This window comes from Sinocyclocheilus rhinocerous, unplaced genomic scaffold (genome assembly GCF_001515625.1).
Source record: "Sinocyclocheilus rhinocerous isolate Xijiao unplaced genomic scaffold, SAMN03320098_v1.1 scaffold1038, whole genome shotgun sequence".
Taxonomy (NCBI): Eukaryota; Metazoa; Chordata; class Actinopteri; order Cypriniformes; family Cyprinidae; genus Sinocyclocheilus; species Sinocyclocheilus rhinocerous.
In genome coordinates, this window is record NW_015632707.1 from 748186 (window position 1) to 774531 (window position 26346).

The 26346-nt window shown below is 35.1% G+C and overlaps 1 protein-coding gene across 1 annotated transcript; it reads left to right on the forward strand.

Annotated features, from left to right (window-relative positions):
• Positions 1-1689: 1689 nt before the first annotated feature.
• LOC107742736 (adhesion G-protein coupled receptor G5-like) lies at positions 1690-25648 on the forward strand. Its single transcript, XM_016555767.1, has 20 exons — positions 1690-1747; positions 4781-4890; positions 12452-12595; positions 14099-14324; positions 14485-14526; positions 14690-14782; positions 14950-15078; positions 15274-15318; positions 15533-15601; positions 15738-15909; positions 16543-16702; positions 16841-16975; positions 17334-17441; positions 17535-17571; positions 17830-17930; positions 18122-18249; positions 20680-20945; positions 21096-21183; positions 24304-24599; positions 25426-25648. Exons 3-20 carry the CDS (start codon positions 12563-12565, stop codon positions 25569-25571), a joined length of 2274 nt encoding a protein of 757 aa, XP_016411253.1. The 5' UTR covers positions 1690-1747; positions 4781-4890; positions 12452-12562; the 3' UTR covers positions 25572-25648.
• The last annotated feature ends 698 nt before the right edge of the window (positions 25649-26346 follow it).

Sequence of the window (26346 nt, forward strand, 5' to 3'; positions counted from 1 at the left end):
TCTGTGCAACTGTATGAGAATTCACATGCTGTTCAATCGTTCTGTATTACATGACAAAAAAATTAAAGAAAAGATTCTTTCTAATGGAGTTTTGCTTCAGGACATTAAGTTTTTTTTTTTTTTTTTTGAAAAGTTGATAAGTTTATTTATTTTTCAACCCCAAATTATGCACAATTATATGATTGGTATGGCATTCAGCATGATTTTTCATTGTTCTCCAGTCCACCACTCTCCAGTTCACATCAGTGTAGTTTAGGAACACTTGACCTGATGCAAGTGCTGAATCTCATAGAGATCTCACCCACATTCACATGAACAAAAAAACATGACTGAACTAGATGGGTTTTGTTTGGTTTAACAATGAATAACTAAGATCTGACAGTAGATCAGCTCATAAAGTGCAACTTCTGCATTAAAGTGCAGCGGTGAGATGACTAAGATAGTCACAGGCTAGTCACAAACAAAACCACCGTAACGTCAAATGGCAACATTTCAAAGGAGTCTCATACTCCTGAGAGGAAATGAGAGGAAGTTTCAGGCCTGTGCTCAAATGTTCTGTCTGCCGCCGTTTCCCAGAAAACAATACGATTCGAATCTGCACCATCATAACAAACAAACCCGTTTATGAAGTGTTCATGAATAATCTGATCAACTGAGAGTTACAGTGCAGATTAGTACAGATGCTTTCAAAGAGAATAGTTTCATATAGTGCATGGCAGCTGCAGTGAAATTAGTCAATCTGAGAAACTGCAAGAAGAGTTTTGAGACGTTTTTTGCAGAATTTGTTTGCAGTGCATGAATGCTGTAGTCATCAGGACAAATAATCATTTAAAAAGTGTAATTCTATTAATAGAGAGATTATCATATGGACAGATTATTATTAATAAGAATTAAACTCTTAATCCCTGCTGAAAAACCAGCCCAAGATGGTTTGCTGGTCTTAGCTGGTCTCCCAGCTTGGTTACCCTGGTCTGTGGGCTGGTTTTAGGTTTTTTTTTCCAAGGGGCAAACAGTAGACCAGCTTGTTCAGGCTAAAAGACCATTGTAGACCATCATAAACCACTCTTATTATTTAACAATTGTTGTTTTCAGCAGGGAATTCAAAAACAAACCAAAACAAAGGATATACCAAGGTAATACCATAGTAAACACAAATATATAAAAAATCAGGACAACATGAGACTTTAATGTGATTGTCACTTTTTGATATTTCAGTTTTATAGTTTAGATGGGCAAATCAGAATATGATGTTGGGGATATTTCAGTGTGTTGTTAAGTTTATTCTGTAATTTAAAACTTTTGTCACTTTCTTTCACAGATCAAATCACTGGAACGTTGTTTTTTTAAGGACAATAGCAGAATCATTTTAGTTCTTATTTTTATATAGTAATCCACAGAAATCACAGAATACACAATGAAACTGCAGCAAATAAAACACAGAAACAAGAGACACTCACCGCCAGTGCTTGAATGTGTGTGTGTCAGTGCTGCTTTTATTCCGCTTTTTGTGTCAGCGCTCTTTTATTCCGTCTTCACTCTGCTTGTATTTACTAACACGAACGCGCTCCGCTTTCATTCTGCGCCCTGAGCTCGAGATGTTGGTATTGGACACGAGCGCGCAGAAAACCACGCCCCCTGACGGCACGTGATATGGTAATTACTCGAGCGGGAGGCGGGAATCTGCGTGTTGTTGGTGCCCGAGGGAAAAGGTCAGTTACTTTAGGGTTTAACGTTATGTGTTGAAACGGTAAGTTTCTTTCTGAATACAAGCGGTGTATTTCAGCAGTTTTAATAGGTTCAGACTGTTAGTTAGTGGCTACGTTATTTAAAAGAACCGTTTTAATGCCACTTTGACTTTGGATTTGTTGAAAAACTTTAAAAAGTTCTTTAAACTATTCAAAATGAGTGAAAAACATGCTTCCGTTGACAGCCTTAATTAGCTAAAGTATGTATTTCTGACTGAACGTTTTCCAACACGTTTGTGCCGTTATTCGTTTTTGGGCTATGGCGGGTGTTTTACAACAGATTTTCGAAAGACTTGTAGATCTTTCAATTTATATTAAGTCACTAACGTTACATGATATGGATATTCCTGGAACTTGGATGCAAGATGGCAGCCTCTAGTTTGCGTACTTCTGGAAGCGTTATAAACTATTTAAAAGTTACATCTAATATTTATCTATGTATATCTAATACACTAGTCAACATTTGAAGTGGATCAAAACCTTTCATCAAAGTTGTCCTAAACCCAAATGGCTTAGGACAACTTTGATGAACTTTTTTGATCCACTTCAAATTTTGACTACTGTATATAGGCTATATATATATAACAAGAGAGAGAGTAAATCTAAATATATTCACCTTTTGTTTTTACGGAAGAAAGAAATACATATGGGTTTTGTACAGTATATGCAATTTTTCACTTTTTTGTGCACTATTAATTATAATTAAACACCCCTAGCCACTAGCCCACCAGGGGTGAACATTTTCTGAATATGAGGAATATTTGTCTTCAAATTTAATAGAATTTTGTAGTCCATGCAAATCTTTAATATCCACAGGAAACCTTGTTGTTTATTTTTCTGTTTTGTAATGGACAAACACACTGACCTTGACATCTGTCAACCTTTTCTTTTTACTATGGTTAACATTTTTAAAGTTGATCGGACAGGGGAATATATGTGGCTACTGTGATCAATTAGTACACATTTCCATTTTTCACATTTTTGTGCATGCATATTTTCTGCTTGAGCAAGAATTCAAGTGCACAATTCAAGTGCACTTGTTGTAAATGGGCAGTGAGTCACCTGAATATCACAAGCTTCCTGTTCTCACTCGCTTGCGATGACATCATCCTTTCTGACAGCCGTTGGGCTCAGCATTCTAGTGATGGGAAGTTCGGATCATTTTACCGACTCGGACCTTTGAGTCTCGTTCAGCAAAATGAACGAATCTTTTTTCGAGTCATTTCGTTCATTTTAACAAAATATAATTAAAATGTTACGTGTTACTTCCCTAATATGTCTACTACTTACGCAAACGTTGATCACACTACAAACAATACAAAACTATAATGCTATAAGAAACAGAAAAGATTAATTCATTGTTTACCTGAGTCTTCAGTCTATGATTAGCTCACCACCTCTTATCTGACAAATCTTCGGGTTTGGGCTTATGGGGCTGTCACGTGATGAACGAACGACTCGGAAAAACCCGAAGATTCGAACCAGGTGAACTACTTGACTAATTCCAGTACAGAACCTATAGGATGTTGCGCATGCGCGACTGAACGAATCACTCCCCGAGACGACTCGTTCTTCCCGAGTCACATTAAAGATTCGTTAAAAACGAACGAATCGTTCAAGAACGACCCAACACTACAGCATTCCTGCGCGCACTGTTGCCGCGCTGCTCAGCCGCGTGGTTGCAATGGCCAATTTAAATGAGAAAAATTGTGCTAGTTAACTCTAAAACAGAATGTGTTGACTGGCATGTAAAGGAAGAATAGTTTTTGTTTTGTAGTAGATTATTTCAAGCCTGCATACTAACTAGTCAGTACAGGCCTACACATTGCTGGCAAGGATTTTGGTTTGCTAAAATGTTGGGATGGTTTGAGATGAGGATGAGGTACAGACAAATCACTGACTAGAGGAAGAGGATTGAAATAGACTCAAAGTGACTCTGTTTCTACGGTAACTGTGGATGGGGAGGTACCAAAGATGAGAGCGAGACAAAACAAATGCTGGCGCTGCCTCCGTAGCAACAGCTACATCATTGGTTCTTGTTTCATAGTAAAGACCCGTTAAAATAAAAAAAAATCACAAGAGGCCCAGGAGACGCCTCCCTCACAACTGCATGTTGCATCAGAAAGATCCTACAAGAGGAAGAGAAAAACACAAGCACATAAACACATCACATGCTCCACTTCAATCTACAGCCCCCTCCTTCCTCCCAGCTCCCGCCAAAACATCTCAGCAGCGAGTAAATCCTGCCTAGAAACCAAACAGCTGACTTGCTGCATTGGTGCAGCTCCCTAGCAACGGCGTGTGTTTATTCAGCCAATCAGGTGCTGAATTCTCAGCACTTTCAACCAATGGCAGGCGGCCCCAGATTACCCAGGCAGTAACAGTGACTTGGTAACTGTCAGGCAGAACAGAAAGCAACTGTGATTGGTCAGATCAGCGTCCTGATTGGCTGCTCATGACGATCTCCCAGTCATTCATATGTTTTTGCAGATGCCCTGAAGGGATACACCCACAGCAGAAGGTCAACTTCTCTTCATCCTGATTGGCTGAGCAACAACGTGGACTCCTAGTAACAAACCACAACTGCTAAAACAGGGTGTGGTTAGGCTTCTGTCAGTCATCCAAATGCTAGCCAAACATGATGTTGTTGCTGCTGTTCTGCTTTTAGTAAGAAGTATTTTGTATGAGAAACAGGCCTTCATTAACACACTTTTTGCACTTGTAATATCTGGGAGTAAAATGACTGTTGCGATATCACAGTATGTGATTTTTTAATGCTTGTTCACAATTTTTTTCTATTACTGTGACACTATTTGCTGAGATTCACTGCTAATATCTGTGCAGCTCCTGATCAGTCTTACAAATTTACATTAGGGTTTTGTTAGATTGGTTGTTTACATTTACAGGATAAACTGTTGAAGTGAAGATGTTACTTTTTTTAATTTTAGCATTTACAATTTCATATTTGAGGTCTAGCTGGTCCTTTTTTTCCCCCAAAAGTGTTTACTTGTCATTCTGTTGTGTTTAAACTTTAGATGCGTGTTGAGCGGTGCGTGATTCACCTAGCAAGAAGAATGAGTCCCCAGACGAGCAGCAGTAGCTCAATGAACACAACCGAAGACGAATCAGAAGTGACATCATGGCTGTAAGATTGCATGACATCATGCTTGAGGGAAGACAGATCAATATGTCAAATCTGAAGCCGAAGGAACTGGCAAAGAAATGATCGGTCTCATTAATGATCTAGATAAATATAATCAGTTTAATAAGTAGATTAAGTCTTTTTTTTTAAAGTTAATTGGATTACTTTTAGATTATAAGCAACAATGGCAATAATATAAGGCTTATGTCTACAGATATTAAGTAAAATCTTTCATTTATATGGAAGCTACTGTAAGAAAATCTCTGGCCTTTTTGCTCTTAACCACAGTATTAAAGGGGTCATATGATGCTGCTAAAAAGAACATTATTTTGTGTATTTGGTGTAATGAAATGTGTTTATGCGGTTTAAAGTTAAAAAACCACATTATTTTCCACATACTGTACATTATTGTTTCTCCTCTATGCCCCGCCTTTTTGAAACGCGTCGATTTTTACAAAGCTCATCATTCTGAAAAGCGAGGTGTGCTCTGATTGGCCAGCTATCCAATCTGTTTAGATGTGTAGGATGCCTGTAAAAGACATCCACCACATACATTACTTGAAGCAAATGTAAACTAAAAAATTGGTAATTGAAAATCAAGCTGATGTAAAATATAAAAATTAGGTGGAAAAAAATTAAAAACTTGAAAAAAAAAATATATTGTCCTGGCAACAAAATAAAATAAATACATTTAGTACTTAATAAATTTAAGTTGAAAACTAAAGTTAACTGAAATATAAAGTAAAGCTATGTATAAATATTAAAAACCCAATTAACATGACAAAAGTGCAAAAATTAAAATGAAAACTTAATATGAATAATATAATAATACTAATTCTGGTTATCAATGTAGAATATTACATTTATGTTCTTTAATCATATTCAGAAAAGATTTTAGCTGACTGATTTTAAGCACTGTTTTAACTCTTTACTAGACTAGGAAAGACACGTCACTACATATGTGACAAATTTTGACATTACCGTAAAGTCTATTTTTACTTTACATATACTTTCCTTCAGTGCTGGGCGGTATGACCAAAAATTTATATCACGGTATTTTTCAAAATTATACCGGTTTCACGGTACATGACGGTATTTTTTTTTTCATGCATGACCGGGTGTTAACCATATTTTCTACTTATTGAGAGAGGAAATACTGCATTCCTTCATTATTATGAGGTCTGTACTGTTGAAAATGCTGTGGACCCACGCTCCACACCACTTTTACAATTGAAAAGTCAAAGATTTTCAAATGAATATGTCAAATTTAAATCAGAAGGAACAAAGAAATGATCCATCTCAATGATCTGGATAACAATCAGTTTAATAATTTTTTCAAGCTAATTGGATTACTTTCCAAAGCATTAAAGGGTTAGTTCACCCAAAAATGACAATTAGCCCATAAATTACTCACCCTCAAGGCATCCTAGGTGTATATGACTTTCTTCTTTCAGACGAATCCAGTCAGAGTTTTATTAAAAATTGTCTTTGAACTTTCAAGCTGTTTAATGGCAGTCAGCGGGTGTTGCAGTGCATCAGTCCAAAAGAAGTGAAATAAAGCGCATCCATCTATAATAAAAAGTGCCTCACATGGCTCCGGGGGGTGAACAAAGTCCTCCTGTAGCGAATCGATGCGTTTTTGTAAGAAAAATAACAATATATAAAACGTAATAATCAATTTAATGTAGCTTGCGCTCACTGTTGTACCATACCTGTCAACATTTGGGTATCAAAATAGCTGGGCTGGGGGGCGGAGTTAAAAGTAACAATTTTTATATTATATTAATTTAAACAATTATTATCAAACAATTATATTCATTTAGTAACATAAATATATCTTAGTGTAGGCTATATCTTTAGGGTTTTATAATTCATTATCTTCTTGTTGATCCACCAGTTCACATTTACAACTGTTTTCTGTGTAAAAATAAGGGTCGTTTTTGGCCTAAACAAAGAGCAGAAGGGCTTATTGAAAAATGCTAATTCAACTTGCAGCGCACATATTTAATCAATTAAATAGCCTTTTGAAGTGTAAGCTATATCTCAATTTACATGTATATTTCGTTTTTTTCACTGGAGCACCACCTGAGTCTTCTCCTCCCATTTCTACCAGTGATCCTTGTTTCCTTCCCATGGTACTCCCTGCGCAGATATCAATAGCTTCACTGGGCTGTAGGTTGCCAAGTCGAGGGGACAAATGGGTTGAAATTTGTATGCGTCGATCGTGTGAGAAAGATGCGTTTCATACAAGATCTGGCAACTGGACAACCTTGGAATTTGTTGTCGTGATTATTCATATAATGAGGTTTGGCCCATACCAATTACAGGAGTTTTACCGGAAGCGAATGTAGCAAACATATAAAATATGCCCAGTGGGATTTTTTTTATAGAAAGATTAAAAATACGGGAGATCAGCTTTGCGCATGCGCCGCTCAGAAGTGATGAATGCGGAAGTGCAGGGGAGAGATCAAAACAAAACAACGGTCACGAATTAGAAGTACAAAACGGATATTATTCTTATAAAAACACATCAATTCGCTACAGGAGGCCTTTGTTCACACCCCCGAGCCGTGTGAGGCACTTTTTTATCATGGATGGATGCGCTTTATTTCACTTCTTTTGGACTGATGCACTGCAACACCCGCTGACTGCCATTAAACAGCTTGGAAGATCAAAGTCCATTTTTAATATAACTCTTGATTGGATTCATCTGAAAGAAGGAAGTCATATATGCCTAGGATGGCTTGAGGGTGAGTAAATAATGGGCTAATTTTCATTTTTGGGTGAACTATCCGTTTAATACAGCAGGCTGCTTTAAACTCTTTTAACTATAAACAACAATGACAATAACCTGAGGCTTGTGCCTATATTTACTCAGATCTTCAATATATATAAGGAGGAATATTATAAGAAATATAATATATAAGGAAACTGCTCTCTTTAAAGTCAAAAAAGATGTGTTAAATGCAGCTTTGAGTACCACAACTACAGAAACTCTTACTGGTATTTGCAAACATTCAGTAGTTAAATTAGCTAAAGTATTTCATAAACGAAGATTCTGTAAACGAATATATGAGATGTGTGTTTGTGTGTATCATACTGGAAATCCCAGAGATGATGTCAATAACAGCAGCTCCAGATCAAAGGAAACTGCTCCATCCTCAGCTGGAGCCTGACGGGAAGATGGTGACAGGTGATGTCAGCAAACTGCAGCCTGGCATCCAATAGGGTCCCCCGGGATCTCTTGTGTTGAGCCACCTGCATGTGTGTATAAGTTCATTGAAAAAACAGATGTCCCACAACCTTATTACCACAAACTCGACTGAGCTCTAAAAATAGAAGAGAAAGCAGCACACATTCCTGAGGTGTGAAGTATGAGATAAGCAGTTTTGTTGTAGGCTGTCATACAGTAGGTGTCCCTACAAATGTCAAACCACAATTTAAGTGTGTCCTCTAATGACTCTGAACACTCTGAACATTTTTTTTTGTCAGCACTGGACATTCTTTTTACATTTACATACTCAAAGTCTTGTTTAAACTATTTCCTCATATGAAAAAACGGCAGTACTTTTCAGAGAAGTAGTTTGACTTCACAATGTCAGAGTAAAAATGTCATGGCGTCCTCTACTGGTGATAAGGTGACACTGCATCGAAATACCTGCATTACATTCATTTCCTGAAAGAACCTTGTAAACTCATAACCTTTCTAAAGGTATATTCCAAACCTTAAGGATACAGTGGGATTTATTAGCTCATAAAATAATTTCCTCTGAAAGAATGTTTAAGAAACAAATGAAAATCCTGCACACTACCAGTACTTGCAAAAGTATCAAAAACAATAATTGACAATGTTTCGGTGAAAATTCAAATTTTTAATTTTGAAATTACTGTTTTATAATTGTATTATTTGATACTTTTGCAAGTATTGGTAGTGTGTGGGATTTCCTTTTGTTTCTTAGTTTTTTTTTACTTTTTGTCTTTTTTTTCCTATGCACCTATCTATTACCTGCAGGTGTGCGATGATTGATTGTTAATTGACTTCTAATAAAAGAATATTTAAAATGCTTAACATAACTTGACATAATACATAACATATATCTAAAGTGAATACTTCTAGGGCAACAGTTTCATAAAATGACCTTGGACCTCCTTATATTCATTGAAAATCTAAATTAGAAATAAAGTGCCTTGTTCATAGGCAAATAGCTACGCAAAATCCGATCTGAGCTGTCAGGCTGAAACAGATTTCCAGAAATGCGATTTGAATATGATTTCAAACCACATATTAATGTGGCTTGACAGTTGATTTGTAAAAATTGGATTTCATGTCAAATTTTTTGCCGTTCAGACTTGCTAAATATGATCGGATTCCAATCGGATTTAGACTGACAGTCTGAACAAAAGATGGGCATGATCAGAACACGACACAAACAAGAATGTAATTGTTAATGGATACTTAACCCTGAGAAGCCTGACATAAAATAATGTCAGAAAAATATTTTTTGTTGTTGTTGTTGTTTGTTTTTTGAGTATCATATTTGATACACCATGCTTGTATGGCTCATATAGTATGAAATAGGAGAATATGGAGCTCAGTTTTATTAGGAGGCCCAATCTGAGGCAAAAAAAAAAAAATGCAATTTGGTGCAGATCCTGATATTTCTATGGCCAAAAAGTAAGATGAAATTCTGGTAGCTTGTAATATCAATGAGATCTTTATAACACTGTATCTATCAGACTATTTACATAAAATGCATATACAGGTGCATCTCAAAAAATTTGAATATCGTGAAAAAGTAAAATTTTTTGTAACTTATTTCAAAAAGTGAAACTTTCATATATTCTAGATTCATTACATATAAAGTAAACCATTTCAAATGTTTTTTTTAATTTTATTTTGATGGTTAGAGTTTACAGCTCATGAAAGTCAAAAATCCAGTATCTCAAAATATTAGAATATTTCCTAAGATCAATAAAAAAAAAAAGGATTTGCAAAACAGAAAAGCCTCTTTGTGGAGGGTGTCAATGATAGTCTTCGGGACCATTGCCAAGTCAGCAGTCTTCCCCATTATTGTGGTTTCAAAGAACAAGAGATACCCGGAATTTATTCTGTAGGGATGGTCATTTAATGAAACTCAAATGTAAATATTTTAATATTTTGAGATACTGGATTTTTGACTTATCGTCAAAATTAAAACAAAAAAACTTTTGAAATGTATTACTTTGCATGTTATTAATCTAGAATATATAAAAGTTTCACTTTTTGAAATGTTAAAAAAAAAAAAAAAACTTTTTAATTTTTTGAGATGCACCTGTAAATATCAGTTGTCACTCTATATCTCCCAATAATATCTCTTAGTAAGATGACATTTAAATGCTTAGATTTATGATCAAAGCGTTGTAGGTTCAAAACATAATGCAACGCAATTTAATGATGATTGAGAGATGAACAAATAAGCCTTCCTTAAAAGCCTGAAGATCACATTTGATACACACATTTGAACACAATTTTACTAAAAATATGAATATATGGATAATCAGGTAAACCTACAGTTTTTTAAATTCGATTGAGATGCTGTGGCATGACTTAAACAGTCCATTCATGCTCAAACTCTCCAATGTGGCTGAATTGAATGTTCATTTCTCTACCATAAGCCGTCTCCAAAGGTGTAGTAGCCCATGGTGGCGGTGGGGTTATGGTATGTATGCACAAACGGCTGCATTCGAGTCTTCAAGGCATTTTGAGGACATAACATCATCAAGTAAGTAACTTTAACGAATGTTACAGTATCCACTGCAGTTGTCCGCTTGTAAAAACATAGTTTTATCAGTCATTATTATCTGTGGATCAGGAGGCCCTTTCTGGTGTGACTGAGTGGAATTTGCGTATTCATAGATCCACGTATAGTAAATGAGGCAAGGGTGTAAATTTACATTCAAGCTATTTTAAGGCATGAGAAAATTATTTTCACAAGAAAAAAACATTTAAATATGTAATTTTGATGATCAAAGATGAGTTTTAAGGGATAAAACTTTTGACTATAGGGGGACTTTTAAAAAACAGGAAGGGGGCAAAACCTTTTTCACACCACTGTATGTTGCTTCAGTACAGTAAGTGTTCATCTTGAAATATTAATAACAATATTCTTATGTTTATAAAAACATATCACAGAAAAAAAAGACATGTGATCCACAACCTGAAGGTGGAAGTTTTTGAAACAAAATGAGTTCAAATGAACCTTCTCCAGCACTGATCCATTATGCCATTTAACACACAGGATGTCTTGAATCACAACGTTGTAGATCGCGGGGCCCATGGTGGCGGTGGGGATATGGTATGCATGCACAAACGGCTGCATTCGAGTCTTCAAGGCATTTTGAGGACATAACATCATCAAGTAAGTAACTTTAACGACTGTTACAGTATCCACTGCAGTTGTCCGCTTGTAAAAACATAGTTTGGATAAAACTTTTGACTATAGGGGGACTTTTAAAAAACAGGAAGGGGGCAAAACCTTTTTCACACCACTGTATGTTGCTTCAGTACAGTAAGTGTTCATCTTGAAATATTAATAACAATATTCTTATGTTTATAAAAACATATCACAGAAAAAAAAGACATGTGATCCACAACCTGAAGGTGGAAGTTTTTGAAACAAAATGAGTTCAAATGAACCTTCTCCAGCACTGATCTATTATGCCATTTAACACACAGGATGTGTCTTGAATCAGACAAAATTACTGACAATATGCAAACAGAATTGCTTATGTATGCCCAAACATGATTAAACTGAAATCGCTCTGACTCATATGTTAAAGTAAAATACTTCTCTAAGAATATATTTTTGCAAAAAGCTCCGCATGAGTGCCTGCTCCAGTATAGTGTAAAATGATCATAATTATCATCAATATTCCTATATATCATCTACATATGTACTATATGTGCACAAAGCCTTTTGAAATGTGTCCGTCCAACATTACTGTAAACTCACAAGGTTTCATTTGTTTGGCTGACGTCCTCTGTGACACACCTCATTTGTTAAACAGATGAATTACTATTTACCGCACTGCACAAACATATGTAGCAGTGACAATGCAAACCTGCCAATGAATAACAGGTTATTCAGCTATAAATTTTCCACAAAATGCAAACTGTAAAATGTATAACAAAGCACAAACAATTCATGAAACTCCAAAAATATTAAATAACCACAATTTCATACCATTGCTATTTTAATTAATCGTTCATATAAAACTACAACATTTGAAATGCATGACTTATGTCTTGTAAACATTATTTATATTTTACAGTATCATCTTGTTTGCTTCTCTATAATGTTTATCGATGCACATGTTCATATCTCATGTCTTGTCTCATGTGCACGCTGCTCAACATGTGTTATTGTCCGGTTGCATAAAAAACACATTTATAGGCAATTTTACAAGATTAACCAGTAAAACCTGTCTAAACTCTTTTGCTTAATGATGTCACAGAATAATCATCTAACAGTAAAGAATATGGCTGTTCATAGTGACTATGTCTCATCCCACTGTTCTCTTCCAGATTATTTGCATCCAGAGATGTGATTAACAAAAACAGAAAACCACAGGGGGAGGGAGGAAATGCTACATGCAAAATTATGTACCATCTATATCTGATGAAATGATGAGTTGAATGATTTGGAAAGACTCAACGACTCTTCACCAGGTAAGAATTTATTTTCAGTTATCTTATAAGTACATTCCTACAAATGAATGTTCTAAAAGTATTTTTTTTTAATGTTGGGTTCCCCAAAGAACCTTTCGGTGAGCAGAATTCTTAAAAGAACCTTTTTTTCTTGAAAATCTAAATAACCTTTTTCCACTATAAAGAACCTTTTGTGACGTGGAAAGGTCCGTTCGTGTATGTTAAAGCTTCTTAATGGAATTATTTTGTAAGAGTATAAACGTAAATAATTGTGATTTAGTTAATGACTTGTACACTTTTGTTCTACTCTGGTTTAGTCTTGAGATTTTGTATTGTGGCACTGCTTTCGATAAATTGTGTGCTTTTTCATCATTTTTTTAAATCAGTTTTGATAACAGTACCAGCTAAATTTACAGTTCTGCACATAAGTTTACAGACCCCTTGCAAAATATGCAAAATGTTAATAATTGTAACAAAATAAGAGGGATCATGAAAATTGCGTATCATTTTTTTTATTTAGTACTGTCCTGAATAAGCCATTTCACATTACACATATTTACATATGAGCAGACTTACGAGAAGAAATGTAAATGTACCTCACTGGATTGGAACTGAGTTCATTTGTATATTTTATCACAGGTTTATGGCCTTTGACTCAATGTTACATAACACAGTGTCAGTGTTTTAGTTTGGATTTTTGCTCTTATTATAGGATAAAAACATTTAGTCTAAATGGCAGAGCAGCTTTTCAAGAGTGCTGATATTTAGATCAACAGCACCAGAACATTTCACACTTCTCTTTGTATCACTTGGACCAAAAAAAGAAATAAAAGTTCCATCAAAATGTAGAAATCACTGGTGGGCATGTGGTTCATTCACAGTCTAAAAAGTAGTTTTTTTTTTCCCAAAAACATCTCAATAGACATACTTATTATAGTATTATTATAAAAGTTGCATCAGTTATTTTAAATTACTTTCACCTTTATTTTCCTCACATATCCACCTTATTTTAATTTTTTGTCTTTATTCATGCCAAAACAACTTGCATAAACTCGTATCAACAAAGTATAGAACAACCAAAAAAACGTATTTTGCATCGGGGAAGATGAGCTATTATCTGTGAATATGTTAGACATTAGCCTCTATAGGCAAATAACTAGAATAATAACAAAGTGCAGTAAACGCTAAAACTATTTGCAAACCAGTTATGACAATACATTAAAATAATATAATAAGAAATACCAGTTTGCAATATCAAGCAGTATAAGAGACTGTTTTTGGACAAAATAACTGGAAGCCCCGCATGATTTTGTCTTACCTGGTAAACACTTGTGGGCAGTTATTCTATAGGCTATGCCATAAGCTATACATAAAAATGACAGGAAAACATGCTTCATTCAAAACCAATTTTAATCCTTTTAGGGATTTTCCAAAATGTTATTGACGGTTGTTCTAATTTGCTTTTGAGTTTAAAAGCAAAGCACGGTGTTTTTCATGTTTTCCACATTTCTTCTTGCTCTTCAGATGTTATTGAGGAACCTGGAGAACCCGTCAGGAATGAAGTGGAACATTTGTGGCCTCCTGCTCATTTTATCGGTCCCCTTCTGCATATCTGTAGGACCTTGGTCTAAGCCCTGTGATAAAACTCACAACTACTTATGTCCTATTCCTGGCAGCACTTCAAATGAAACTGGAAATTTGGATATATTAATCCTGGGTAGAGATGGTTTCATGGGATACTTGAAAACAGGTGATTCAAATCAGACATGTTCATGAAAGTGAATGAGAATTAAATGTGTTTATTAAAAAACTAAATGTATAGTGTGTAAATGTAGTTATTGTATATACTTTTTGGTGGCCACATTGTTTATCATTTGTCTTTTAAATGAGTATATGCAATAATGTTGCAGGGAACAAGTCCACTATTCTGTGCAGTTCTAGTGGATCGTCAGGTGAGGAGAAACAGAATGTAGCCCAAACAGTACATTAAATAGAGAAAGTTTCTACTTACGTGTATAAACATTCCTTGAAGAAAAATTATAAAAAATGTATACATGTACATAATACGTATTTAAAAACTTTGAAATTAAAAAAAAAAAAACTTTTGTCTTTCAGTAAACGCTACACAACAACTACTCAGCATGACTGTTTTTTCATTCGAAGAAAATACAAACTGTACAAAAAACACTTTGCCAACAAACAGCAGCGGTGGGTTTGAACATATTTGGGCTCTTTCGTGTCTTGGGCTTTTTTGGATGAACTGCTTAGAGCCACTATCAATAATGAAAATGTGTGGATTGTCTTTAGAAATGAATGTGATTTGTTACTTATTTTTAGCCCAGGGTAACCTTGTTTTCTAACCTGTTGTTTTGCAGACTATGGAGTGATTTTATCAAGATACTCACCATACAAACTCAGTATAAGCAGATATGCTATACCCACATTTGTCTGTTTAATTGAAGGGAAATGCAGAAATGGCACTTTGACAGACTGGATTACGGGAGGTGAATGAAAGATCTGTCGTTTTGCTTCTATGCATTTGGTAGCCTGTGATTTTAGAAAAATATGACAACAATAGGTTTCTTTAAAATGTCCAGTTTCAATTTATTCACTATATACTTGCTGTTTTACAAGAGTTCTGCTTTTTTCAGATCAGATATCTGATAGTTAGGAAAATGTTTTTGTTCTCTTTATTAAAGATTGTAAGTGGACCAATGAAACCATCAAATATTTTGAGAATGATGGTGAGTATAATTCCAAAAATGACTTAGTATTATATCAGTATAAAAGAATTCTTATTCCTGTAAGTGGAGTGGTAAACCAATCTGGTGTAACACAGTCAGTGACAGATTTAACACATCTTAACATTAACCTTATCAAGTATTTGTATATATAATATTATGGCTGTATTATTTGCATATCTTGTAATATTGTTCTTTTTTGTTTTGTGTGTGTAAGTATGTAACATGACCTGCCTGAATCCCACAAAGACGTGTCAGGAGGCAAAATATGATTCCAATTGTAGTGGTAAGAATATGGTACAATGTGCCTATTTTTGCTTTATTCACTTTCAGAACAGAACAAATGTATTATTAAAACCCAGTGCTGAATATTGCTCTTAATTATTCCAGATTTACTTTTTAATTTTTATGTTTTTACGCAGATATTAATGCAGGTGAAGCAAGTAAAATTAACAACATTGAGATCCATAATAAAAAAGCAACTTGTTTTAAGTGTGGAAGTCCTTTTCAAGTGGTGAAAGAAGTCTCCTTACCCAAAGGAATGTCAGATCAATTTAATGCTAATAAAACAGAAACAGATGCTGGTGCAGCTGCGTAAGTATTCTTTCAAACATGTGTTTCAAGTCTAGTAAGATTTTTAGTGGTAATATTAGTTACACAGGCATCAGTTTAATTTAAAAAATTGCAAACATTAACATGCAAACATTGCAACCCATATTTAGGAAGTTTCCATAATAACTTGCTGAATTTATTAATCTATTTGATGAATACACAAGAGAAAATAATTTTTGATGGAGTTTAAAATTGTATATTTTTTTACTATAGCAATTGAGATTTAAAAAAATAGGGGAGACCTGGGCTTGTCAGTTGTAACACAATGGATTTTTCTCTTCTAACCCTATCCCCCGGTTTCACAGACAAGGCTTAACCTAGTCCTAGACTAAAATGTAAATCTGAGCTGTTTCAACTGAAAGAAACTTGCACTGACTGATCTTAAAACATGTCAGTGCCTTTGTTTTGTCTTAAGATGCACACCAGTAATGCTTTTTTCTAAGGCATGTTTATAAAAATTACTTAAATGTCCTAATTGAACTATGGCCTAATCCTGGTTTAGGCTAAGCCCTGTCTATGAAACCGGGCCTTTATATCATACCTGCTGTCCCAATGGCTGTAAATTGAACCATTTACTCAGAGATATTATCACAAATAATCTTGTATCTCGTTCAGTGAGGCCATGAAAAATCTCTCCAGCATTCTGTCTTTGATGGAGAATTTGACCATTGCCTCTATATCCATGGGTAACGTTAAAGGGATTTTAAAGAAAATTTCTACTGAGTCCGAAATCAAGACGTCCTACTTCATCTACTCTTCAGAAACTGACATCAGAGTAAGTGGACAGATGACTTCAGACATACACATGTGTTTTTTTTTTACTTTGCATGACAGTGGTGATGTTTAAGAGACAAAAATGTTTCTCTTAAAAACATGAAATGTACCCCAGCATGGACATCTCATACGTTTACAGGTTTTAGATGATGTGGGCGAGCTGAAAAATTACCCCAGTGCTTTCAGTATTCCAGAGGAAGCCGCTAAGAAAGCACTCAACCAAACCACAGGAAACGCTTTTTTGGGTGTGTTCCGCTTTCCCAACATGACAAAGGTATAAAGAAATATCAAAAACAGGCTTAGTCAAGTTTTCAATGACATGTTTATAACAGAAAGCAGTTTTTTTGTGATTTTACAAATTAGACATTGTAAACTTAACTGCATTAATAAAAAAATGTGACTTAAAATAATAATGAAGTAGGATGATAATCCTTAATATCCTGAACATTTAGATAACTAATTTTTTTTTTCTCCTTTTTCTTAAACTGAGTTGTTTTACTTACTGACATAGGCCTTATTTGCATCTTATTATTTTTGTTTTATTTGTCGCATCATATTTCTATATAGAAGCCCGATTCTATTTCTCAGCAATAAAACAAACCTAATCAATCCTCTTTTATTTTTATTTTAAGGATGCAGAGAACAGTACAGTTTTGAATGATGAGGTTTATGCAATCGAAATGGGCACAGAAATTTCCAATCTGAGTGACGCCATCAGCTTGACCTTCAAAACAGATCAGGTATTCAAATGTATGAGGGGGAAAAGTATTTCTAGTAGTCTAAATGCATCTGAATCTTATTTTGTGAAATTCTGAAGTATTTCTCTGCACCAGACGGGAACTCCTGTTTGTAGATCATGGGATGGAAACGGTCTGTGATGCTCTTGTGTTTATTTATTACATTTTTTTTTGAATTTGTTAAATTTATGATGCATGATAAAATAATGCATGGTCAGTTTCCGTATCACAGAGAGCTAAATTTCAGTGTTGGATTTGTACTTAAGCAAAATTAAGAGAACAGGTTAAGAGTTTGAATCTTTCGGCCCATGATGCTGACCAAAGCATAATGTCAATTTCATTAATTCACTCTAAATCTACTCAAAACTAACCAGTCCCTCCTTTTTTTCAGGACATCAGCCAAACTGGACAACCGAAGGGTGTAGTACCCTTATAAAAGGAGAAAATATAACATGTAAATGTGAACACTTGACTTTCTTCGCTGTGCTCATGGTAGGTTCTCCGTTTCCTTCTGGAATTTGTGAAATTGAGCTGGAGTGAGAATATAAATTGTGTATTTTGCGCCTTCAGATTTTTGTTCATTAATTTGTGGTTGATAAAATCATTTCACAACAGACTTTATGTGGTTACTGAATCTTTAAGGTTGCCATTGTCCTGTGTAACTAAACATGGTTTTAATACAGATCCCTCCAAATGAAAATCACTTCATTTCCAAAAATGACCTCACCGCTCTCACCTACATCACCTACATCGGCTGCGGCCTCTCCTTGTTTTTCCTGTCCATTGGGCTCTTTATGCACTTCCTCATGAGGTAAGAATTTATTTGATGAATATATACTGTATGTATATATATATATATATATATATATTTATTTATTTATTTGATTAATATATATATTCCGGTCCCCTGAATGCGATTTCTACCAAGGGGGGCTCGAGTCAACTTGCTCTTGCTTCTTGCTGTAGAAACTGTAGCAGCACCCCTGATAATAAGAAATGTTTCTTGGGCTCAAATCAGCATATTAAAATGATTTCTGAAGGATTATATGACACTGAAGACCGGAGTAATGATGCTGAAAATTCAGCTTTGATCACAGGAATAAATTATATTTAAAAAAATATTCAAATAGAAAACAGTTATATTAAATTGTAATAATATTTCAAAATATTAATTTTCATCAGATAAATGCAGCCTTGGTGGGTATAAGAGACATTTAGAATTATTGAAAAGTTTTTTTTCATACAATAAAATTGTGTGGAAAAATCAAGTGGAAATGAATCAATCAACATTATGCCACAGGTGCTACTGATTAAGCTTGACTTGTACTAAACCCCAGAATATTCCTTTATTGATGGGTGTAATTTGGATGCAACATAACTGTAATTCTGTCAGGACCACTATCGTCAAAGATGCTTGACAATTAGCATACAGTTTGGATTGGAGGTATGGTTCTGTTCTGGGCAAGAACTCCCTGCGCATCCATGCAGACTAGCATGGATGAGAGCAGGGAGAGACTTAGTCGGGCAACTCTTAGCCTTAATGACAGCCTGTAGTCTCCTGGGCATGCTGTCATCCAGGTTCATGCAAACCTCAACTTCGATTTTTTTCCCAAACTCGGTCTGAATAATTTTTGGTTTTATAAAATTTTTTATCAGTTTTACTGGTAGGCCGCGCGCTCAATCCACTTTGCTTATCAGCTCGCGCACATCAGCTATACAGGCATTAATACTGAATGTTTAACATTATATTCATTGCATACACATCCTTAATCTCTAATAACTCCATTCTGCTGTCTGTTGTTCTGTTGTCAGTGTTTCTTTGTCTGAATATGGCACTTATCACATGCTGTGTGGTATCGGCGTTTGGTATCGGGGCATTTTAACGAGTACGAGTACGAGTACAGGAGCTCAGTGTATCGGGCGGTATCGGTGCATCCCTAGTTGTAATCTTGATTATTTTCAAACAAGATTTCAAGTTTAAAGTAACTTTATTATCAAGGCTAATCCTTCATTTTTTAATTCACAATGGCTGGCTCTTTGATTTTGAGGTGATGGATCCGAAATATTAGTTTTTCTCGATTGCTTAAACACATTTCTTGAAATTATGCCTCTTTTATTTTTGCGAAACTCTAAACACAAATCCATAACTTCTAACTCAATTCCCCTAACTTCCTATATTCAGGTCAAAATGAAGCTCTCCACTCAAAACAACCCAATCTTGCTGAAAAACCAAACTTTGCTCTAAGACATGACACACAAACCCTCAAACACACACACACACACACACTACAACACAGTCTTACACACTGATGAGATAAATTCAAAACAATACTACAAAAACCAGTAATAAGTTGTTGCTTGTGCCCCCCTCCCAAAAAAAAACTTTTCATATGATGAACACAACAAAAGGCACAACAAATGTATGCATTTGCACATGTTTTATTCCTTAATTTAATGTACTATAGAGTACAGTACAATGCAGCAAGCAACAAAAATAATTATTCTGCCCCAGCATCCCGTCTTTGGTTTGGGACAGGCCAAAGAACCTCATCAACATCACAGGCTATATTAGCCCAGGCCAGGCAGCAGGGGTAAAATATCCTTGCACGGATGTAAGATTCTCGGTCATATACTTTCCACTGCTATGCCGAAAAAACCTCCTCTATAGGGTTTAGAAATGGAGAGTATGCAGGCAGAAAGATGTTCAAAAACCTCTTCCTCTTTCTACTTCTCCTCTTCCTCTCCGTACTCCTCCTCCACTTCCTACTCTTCTTCTTCCTTCATTTCTTCCTCCACTCCCTACTCCTTCTCCTCCTCCGCTCTGGTGTCAACCTCTTCCTTCACATCTCTCTGGATCCATTTTTTCAAAGCTGAATGAGCTGACTTTGGCCCTTTTTTCTATCCATTGATGGGTGTGTGATAAATTTTGACTCCTAGTGTTTCCACTTGGGTAATTGTGTGCTAATTGAGCTCAAACTGTGTGAACAATATTGAATGTTAGTGCTTTCTAAATGACCACATGGTGTACGCACTGAGAAATGTAGGGATTTGTGTGTAGAGTTTTGCAATAACAGTTCACCAAATCTGACTCATGTGTCAAAGCAGGGGAATAGTGTTTATAGTTTAAGGAAATGGGTGTGCTTTTTTAAAAATGGCGTTATGGTTTTGAAATTTTAGTTCAAAAGCCTGGTTATAGTGTTTTAGCAATCGAGAAAAACTGTAATTGAAATATCAATTTTAGGAAAGTGAAGGCCACTGATTCAGTCCGCGTGCTGATTAATCTCTTCATGGCGCTGTTCCTGCTCAACGTGGCCTTCCTGTCGAATGAGTACGTAGCACGTGCAAAGGACATCACTGCCTGCAAGGTCATGGCTGGATTCATGCACTACTGCTTGCTATCCAGTTTCACCTGGTTTGCAGTGGAGGCTTTTCACCTCTGCCTGCAGATAGCCAAACATTCAGTCACCATCAAACATTACATCATCAAGATCTCTGTGGTTGGCTGGGGTGAGTTCACAATCTTAAATATTCATTCTGAAGTACTTCACTAAGTGCTCCGACAATCAAAGATGATCAAATGGGCAAAAATCCCAAGAACTTTAAAGGCTCTTTCTTGCTTACTAAAATTATAATTGCATTGTCAACAATTTGTTTCAGCTCCTCCTGCTCTTGTTGTCAGTATCATTTACGTCTTGGGCAAATATGGTGAGCAGACCATAACAACGGACACAAGCAATGTAACTATGTAAGTGGACCCCAAAATATGATGAGATGGCCTTCCTAAAATATAATGGCAGCCATATAATGTTATGCATGAAAATCTACACTTAACAATTTTATCAGAGGTGGACAAAGTACACAATTCCATTACTTAAGTGAAAGTACAGATACTGCTGGTCAAATATTACTCCATTACAAGTGAAAGTTGTAAAGACAGATTTTTACTCAAAGTATTTATGTACCAAATGTAAATTTCCAATGCACTGTTTTATTATTGTTGTATGTAATACTTGCAATACCTTCTGAAGCAACTTACAATACATTAAGCCTACATTTCTGAATACACTGACTAGCTTGTAGTATCTTTGGAATAAAGAGCTTTTGAATTGTTAAACTATAGAAATGAAACAAGTGAGTTTCAAAAAGCAGCGTGGTGATCTCACACAGCTCTGGCTGTGTGTGCACTATGTGTAGCCATTCATCCACATATGAACCGAGTTGACAGTGAAATTGCTGTAAATACAGACTGATAAGAAAAAAAAATCAAACCTGCATTAAAAACCAGCAACACAACTGTAGCTGTATAACTTTACAAGAGCAACACTGCTTTAACAAGTCATACACCTACTGTGTTTTGTTAGGAGATGCACAATAGGAGATGCTTTATAGGTAATATTTTCTTTATTATTTAACTTTAATAGAGATGCTTTATAGGTAATATTTTCATTTTCAATTGAATTGTTGCAAATAAATATCACATTTGCAACTGGTCAGTGTTCAGAAAATGCTGGGAAATCACAATTAGTGATTACTGACAGACTGTCTGAAAAAAAAAGTCACGTTTTAGAGAAGAAAAAAATCACCCACCCACTTTCTACTTCAAGGACCTTGATAGAAATGTAGAGGAGTGAAAAGTATGATATTTGTCTTTCAAATGTAGGCCTAATGAAGTTAAAGTTATAAGTCTCCAGAAAAAATAATACTCAAGTAAAGTACAGATACTCAAAAAGTGTACTTGAGTACAGTAATCAAGTAAATGTTCTTCATTACTGTCCACCTCTGCATTTTATGAATTGAAAACCATTTTATGAAGAACCTTTAACATCCATAGAAACTTTTTAATGTACAAAAGGTTCTTTATAATGGAAAAAGTTTCTTTAGATAAAATATTCTTCACACTAAAAAAACTATTCACTGAAAGGTTTTTTGGGGAATCAGAAATGGTTCTTCTATGCCATCACTGTGAAAATCCCCTTTGGATCCTTTGTTCTTTATTTAGGTTTTTAAAATGCATTTTAAAATTAAATAATTGCATTTTATATTTTCTATTTACTTTAATAATATAACAATATTTAAAATTATTAAAATATTGTCTGGAAAATACTGTCTATTAACTTGAGAGTGTATGTTTTTCTACTCATTATTAAAGTAATATTAGATGTGTAAACTTTTGAAATAAGCAACAGATTTTTTTATTTCTTCTTTTTTATCTGCATAAAAATAGTCAATAAAATAAATAGACTGCTGGAAATTTACTCGCCCTCCGGCTTTCCAGGATGGAAATGATGCATTTGTTTGTTCATCTGAACAGATTTGGAGAAATGTAGCATTACATCTCTTGCTGACCAATGGATCCTCTGTAGTGAATGGGTGCCGTCAGAATGAGAGTCCAAACAGCTGATAAAAACATAATAATTCACACCACTCCAGTCCATCAATTAACATTGTTTGAAGCAAAAGAAACAAATCCTTAATTTAAGGGGTGGTTGATTGCGATTTTTTAACGTTAGTGCTTTTGCTGTTTGAGCATAAACAATATCTGCAAAGTTAGGACACTGATGCAAGTTCAATGCAAACGGAGATATCGTCTTTTAAAATTATGGCAGTTTAAAGCCTACAAAAACAGCTGGTAGGGCAACAACGAGCTACTTCCTGGGTTTGTGATGTCACAAACCCTGATAAACCCCACCCCCGGGAACATGCAACAAAAGGGGCGGGGCCATGTTGCGCTGCTTTAGAGAAGAGGAAGAGTTGTTGCCATGCCGTCAAAACCAGGGGTGCTTGAAAAAATTCTGTCATCTAACGATTCTAATGGATTCACAAGTTTCAAAATTAGCTAACAAAATATATATTGTGTGTTTGATTGGTCCAGACGCTACACTCGCTCTCTCTCGCCTGATCATCAGCTCGTCACAGCTCCAATAAACTGTTCCATTTATACACTTTATGTGTTTAGACATACAGATATTTTTCACATAGCTATGAGAAGCTTTAAACATGGACGCGCATACGGTTGCCGTGCTGTATAAAAGCTTTAATCAGGATAAAACCGTATATTAAAAGCAAACATAAGCAGTAGCATTTACAAATAACAGCGTATCTAAATGAGACAACAACAAACAAAGAAACATCCCATTCTAAAACGTCCTGTAAGAGCCGTGCTTGCACAGGTTCTACGCGATCCTCTTCACTAATATCCTCTGCGTCTCATTCGGGTTCAAATTGATAAGCAATATAGATGACGCCATTGTTTGCAATATAACCTGAGCACAAGAGGGGCGTGACGATTAGACGCGCACTAGAGGCTGTTTAGCCAATCACAACACACTGGGCCAGCTAACCAATCTGAGCCCATTGCGTATTTCTGAGGGAGAGGCTTCATAAAAGCAGGAACTCATCGGAGCGTTTATCAGAGAAGGGTTTATCAGAGAAGGGACAGAGCGGTGTAGAGAATAAAGGTAAATTATGTGGGATAAAAAAATCATTTTTTTTTTTTAAATTAAGCATTAACACATGTTAGACTGCACCCCATAAACACAATCAAGCCTAGAAAAAAACCAGTCAACCACCCCTTTAAGGGGATTTAACTTTAAACCAGCACTTCTGGCCAAAATATGAGTCCTCTATCCATAATATTAATATGTTAATTGATGGACTGGAGTGGTGTGAATTATTGTGATGTTTTTATCAGCTGTTTGGACTCTCATTCTGACGGCACCCATTCACTGCAGAGGATCCATTGGTGAGCAAGTGATGTAATGCTGAATTTCTTCAAATCTGTGTACTAAATGGATGTGAGGGTGAATATACATTTGTATATATGTAATTTTGTCAATTTAACCATCTGCACTTTTTTCCCCTGCAGGTGCTGGATTTTGGACTCTGATGTCCACTACTACGTGAACATCGGTTATTACTGCTTCATCTTCATCTTCACTTTTAGCACCTTCGTTGTTGTGCTGCGATGGCTCTCCATGCTGAAGCTGAGCAGGTTGAACAAGGTTGAAAAGGTGCAGCGCTCAAGAACCGCCACTTCGGACATCACCACCATCCTGGGCCTCTGCTGTATGCTGGGACTCACCTGGAGTTTTGCCTTTTTCAGCTTCGGAGCTCTGCGTCTGCCCTCGTACTACATATTCACCATCCTGAACTCCTTCCAAGGTGAGAGCACTTCTGCAGCTAGTTTTAAATGCATATATTTATCATCTGATCAACTTTTAGGGATGCACTAGCGTATCGACGACCTCAATGCTGACAGACGTGGACTAAAGGTTTCAAAATAATGAGAAAGAAAGATTTTATATAACGGTTATGATATGTTATTTAAACTAGAGCTCTATATATTAGAGCAAAACAAAATTAACAAAATTCCTGTTCACCATATATTTGTGGTAAAATGTCTATTGAAACTACCGGTCAAAAGTTTGGAATAAATACTATTTTTTTATGTTTTTTTAAAAAGTCTCTTATGCTCACCAAGACTGCATTTATTTGATCAAAAATACAATTAAACTGTAATATTGTGAATTTGTAAAATATTATTTAAAAAAAATTATTTTGAATATATCTTAAAATGTCATTCATTTCTGCGATCAGCATATCATTGTAATATGCTGTTTTTTTTCTCCCTGATTTATGTTGAGAAAACATTTTCAACATTGATAATAATTAGAAATGTTTCTTGAATCAGCATATTAGAATGATTTCTGAGGGATCATGTGACACTGAAGACTTGTGTAATGATGCTGAAAATTCAGCCTTGCATCACAGGAGTAAATTACAAAACAATTATTTATTAAAACAGTAAAGAGTTATTTTAAATTGTAATAATATTTCACATTATTCACATTTTTGATCAAATAAATGCAGCCTTGGTAAACATAAAAGGCTTTAATAAACATTCAAACATCAAAATAATTTTCTAATATAATATAAAACATGCATAATATCACATCCATTTTTTTATTAATTGCATATGGTTTTCTAGGATTCTTCTTGTTCATATATTACTTGAAATCAAGCAGCCTCTTAGGAGACTCAGCAGCTTCAGAAGAGAGTGACATGACTGAAGACACCAATACAGAAAATCCATACGAAGACCTGCCAACAGAAGACACCAAAAAAGCCATCTGACCATCACCTCTACGTCTGTGGATTTTAAATGTCTTATCTGTCTATTGATATTTTACATTCGTTTGTAGTATTATAGTGAGTCAATCCACTGCAAATTTTGTAACATGTGTAACTCTTTCTGAACTTTCAGAATTTGCGCTATTTCAGTTCATGAGTTTGAACTGAATTGAATTGCATTTTAAAGGAATTCAAAGCAGAGGAATTGTATTAGTCCAAAACAAGTTTAAGACAAAATAAAAATAATGATGTATAGTAAATAATCATATAATCTGCTGTATATTTAGCTTGAATTACATAATTACTACATTTTCTTGGAAAGACTGCTACATATGTAACTGAATTTCATAATACAATGATGTATTTGTCTTTACACCGTGTATCATTTTATGCATATATACTTTTTTTTTTTTCAGGACAAAATAAATACTGATTACTGTATATGATAGAAAAGTTGCTAAAAGTTGATCGTTATTATATAATTTTTAGTCGGTTCATTTATCTAGACAGTAGGTATATTTTCTGTCTTTAATTGATATTAGTAGTTTCTGAGCAGCTCTACAAGTTTAACTTTCTCTTGTGCTTCCATTACCTGTGTGTGTACATGCGTTTTACTGATGACCAGTCACATAAACTCGGTAATAATATAACGCTATGAACTCTGAGTTTTTATTACACCTACACAGATGTACTATGTAATGCAAAATTTTCTTTAAAAGATCATGTATTAAAACCATAGCCTAGTATGGTGTTCTGCACAAGATAAAAACTTTTTGAA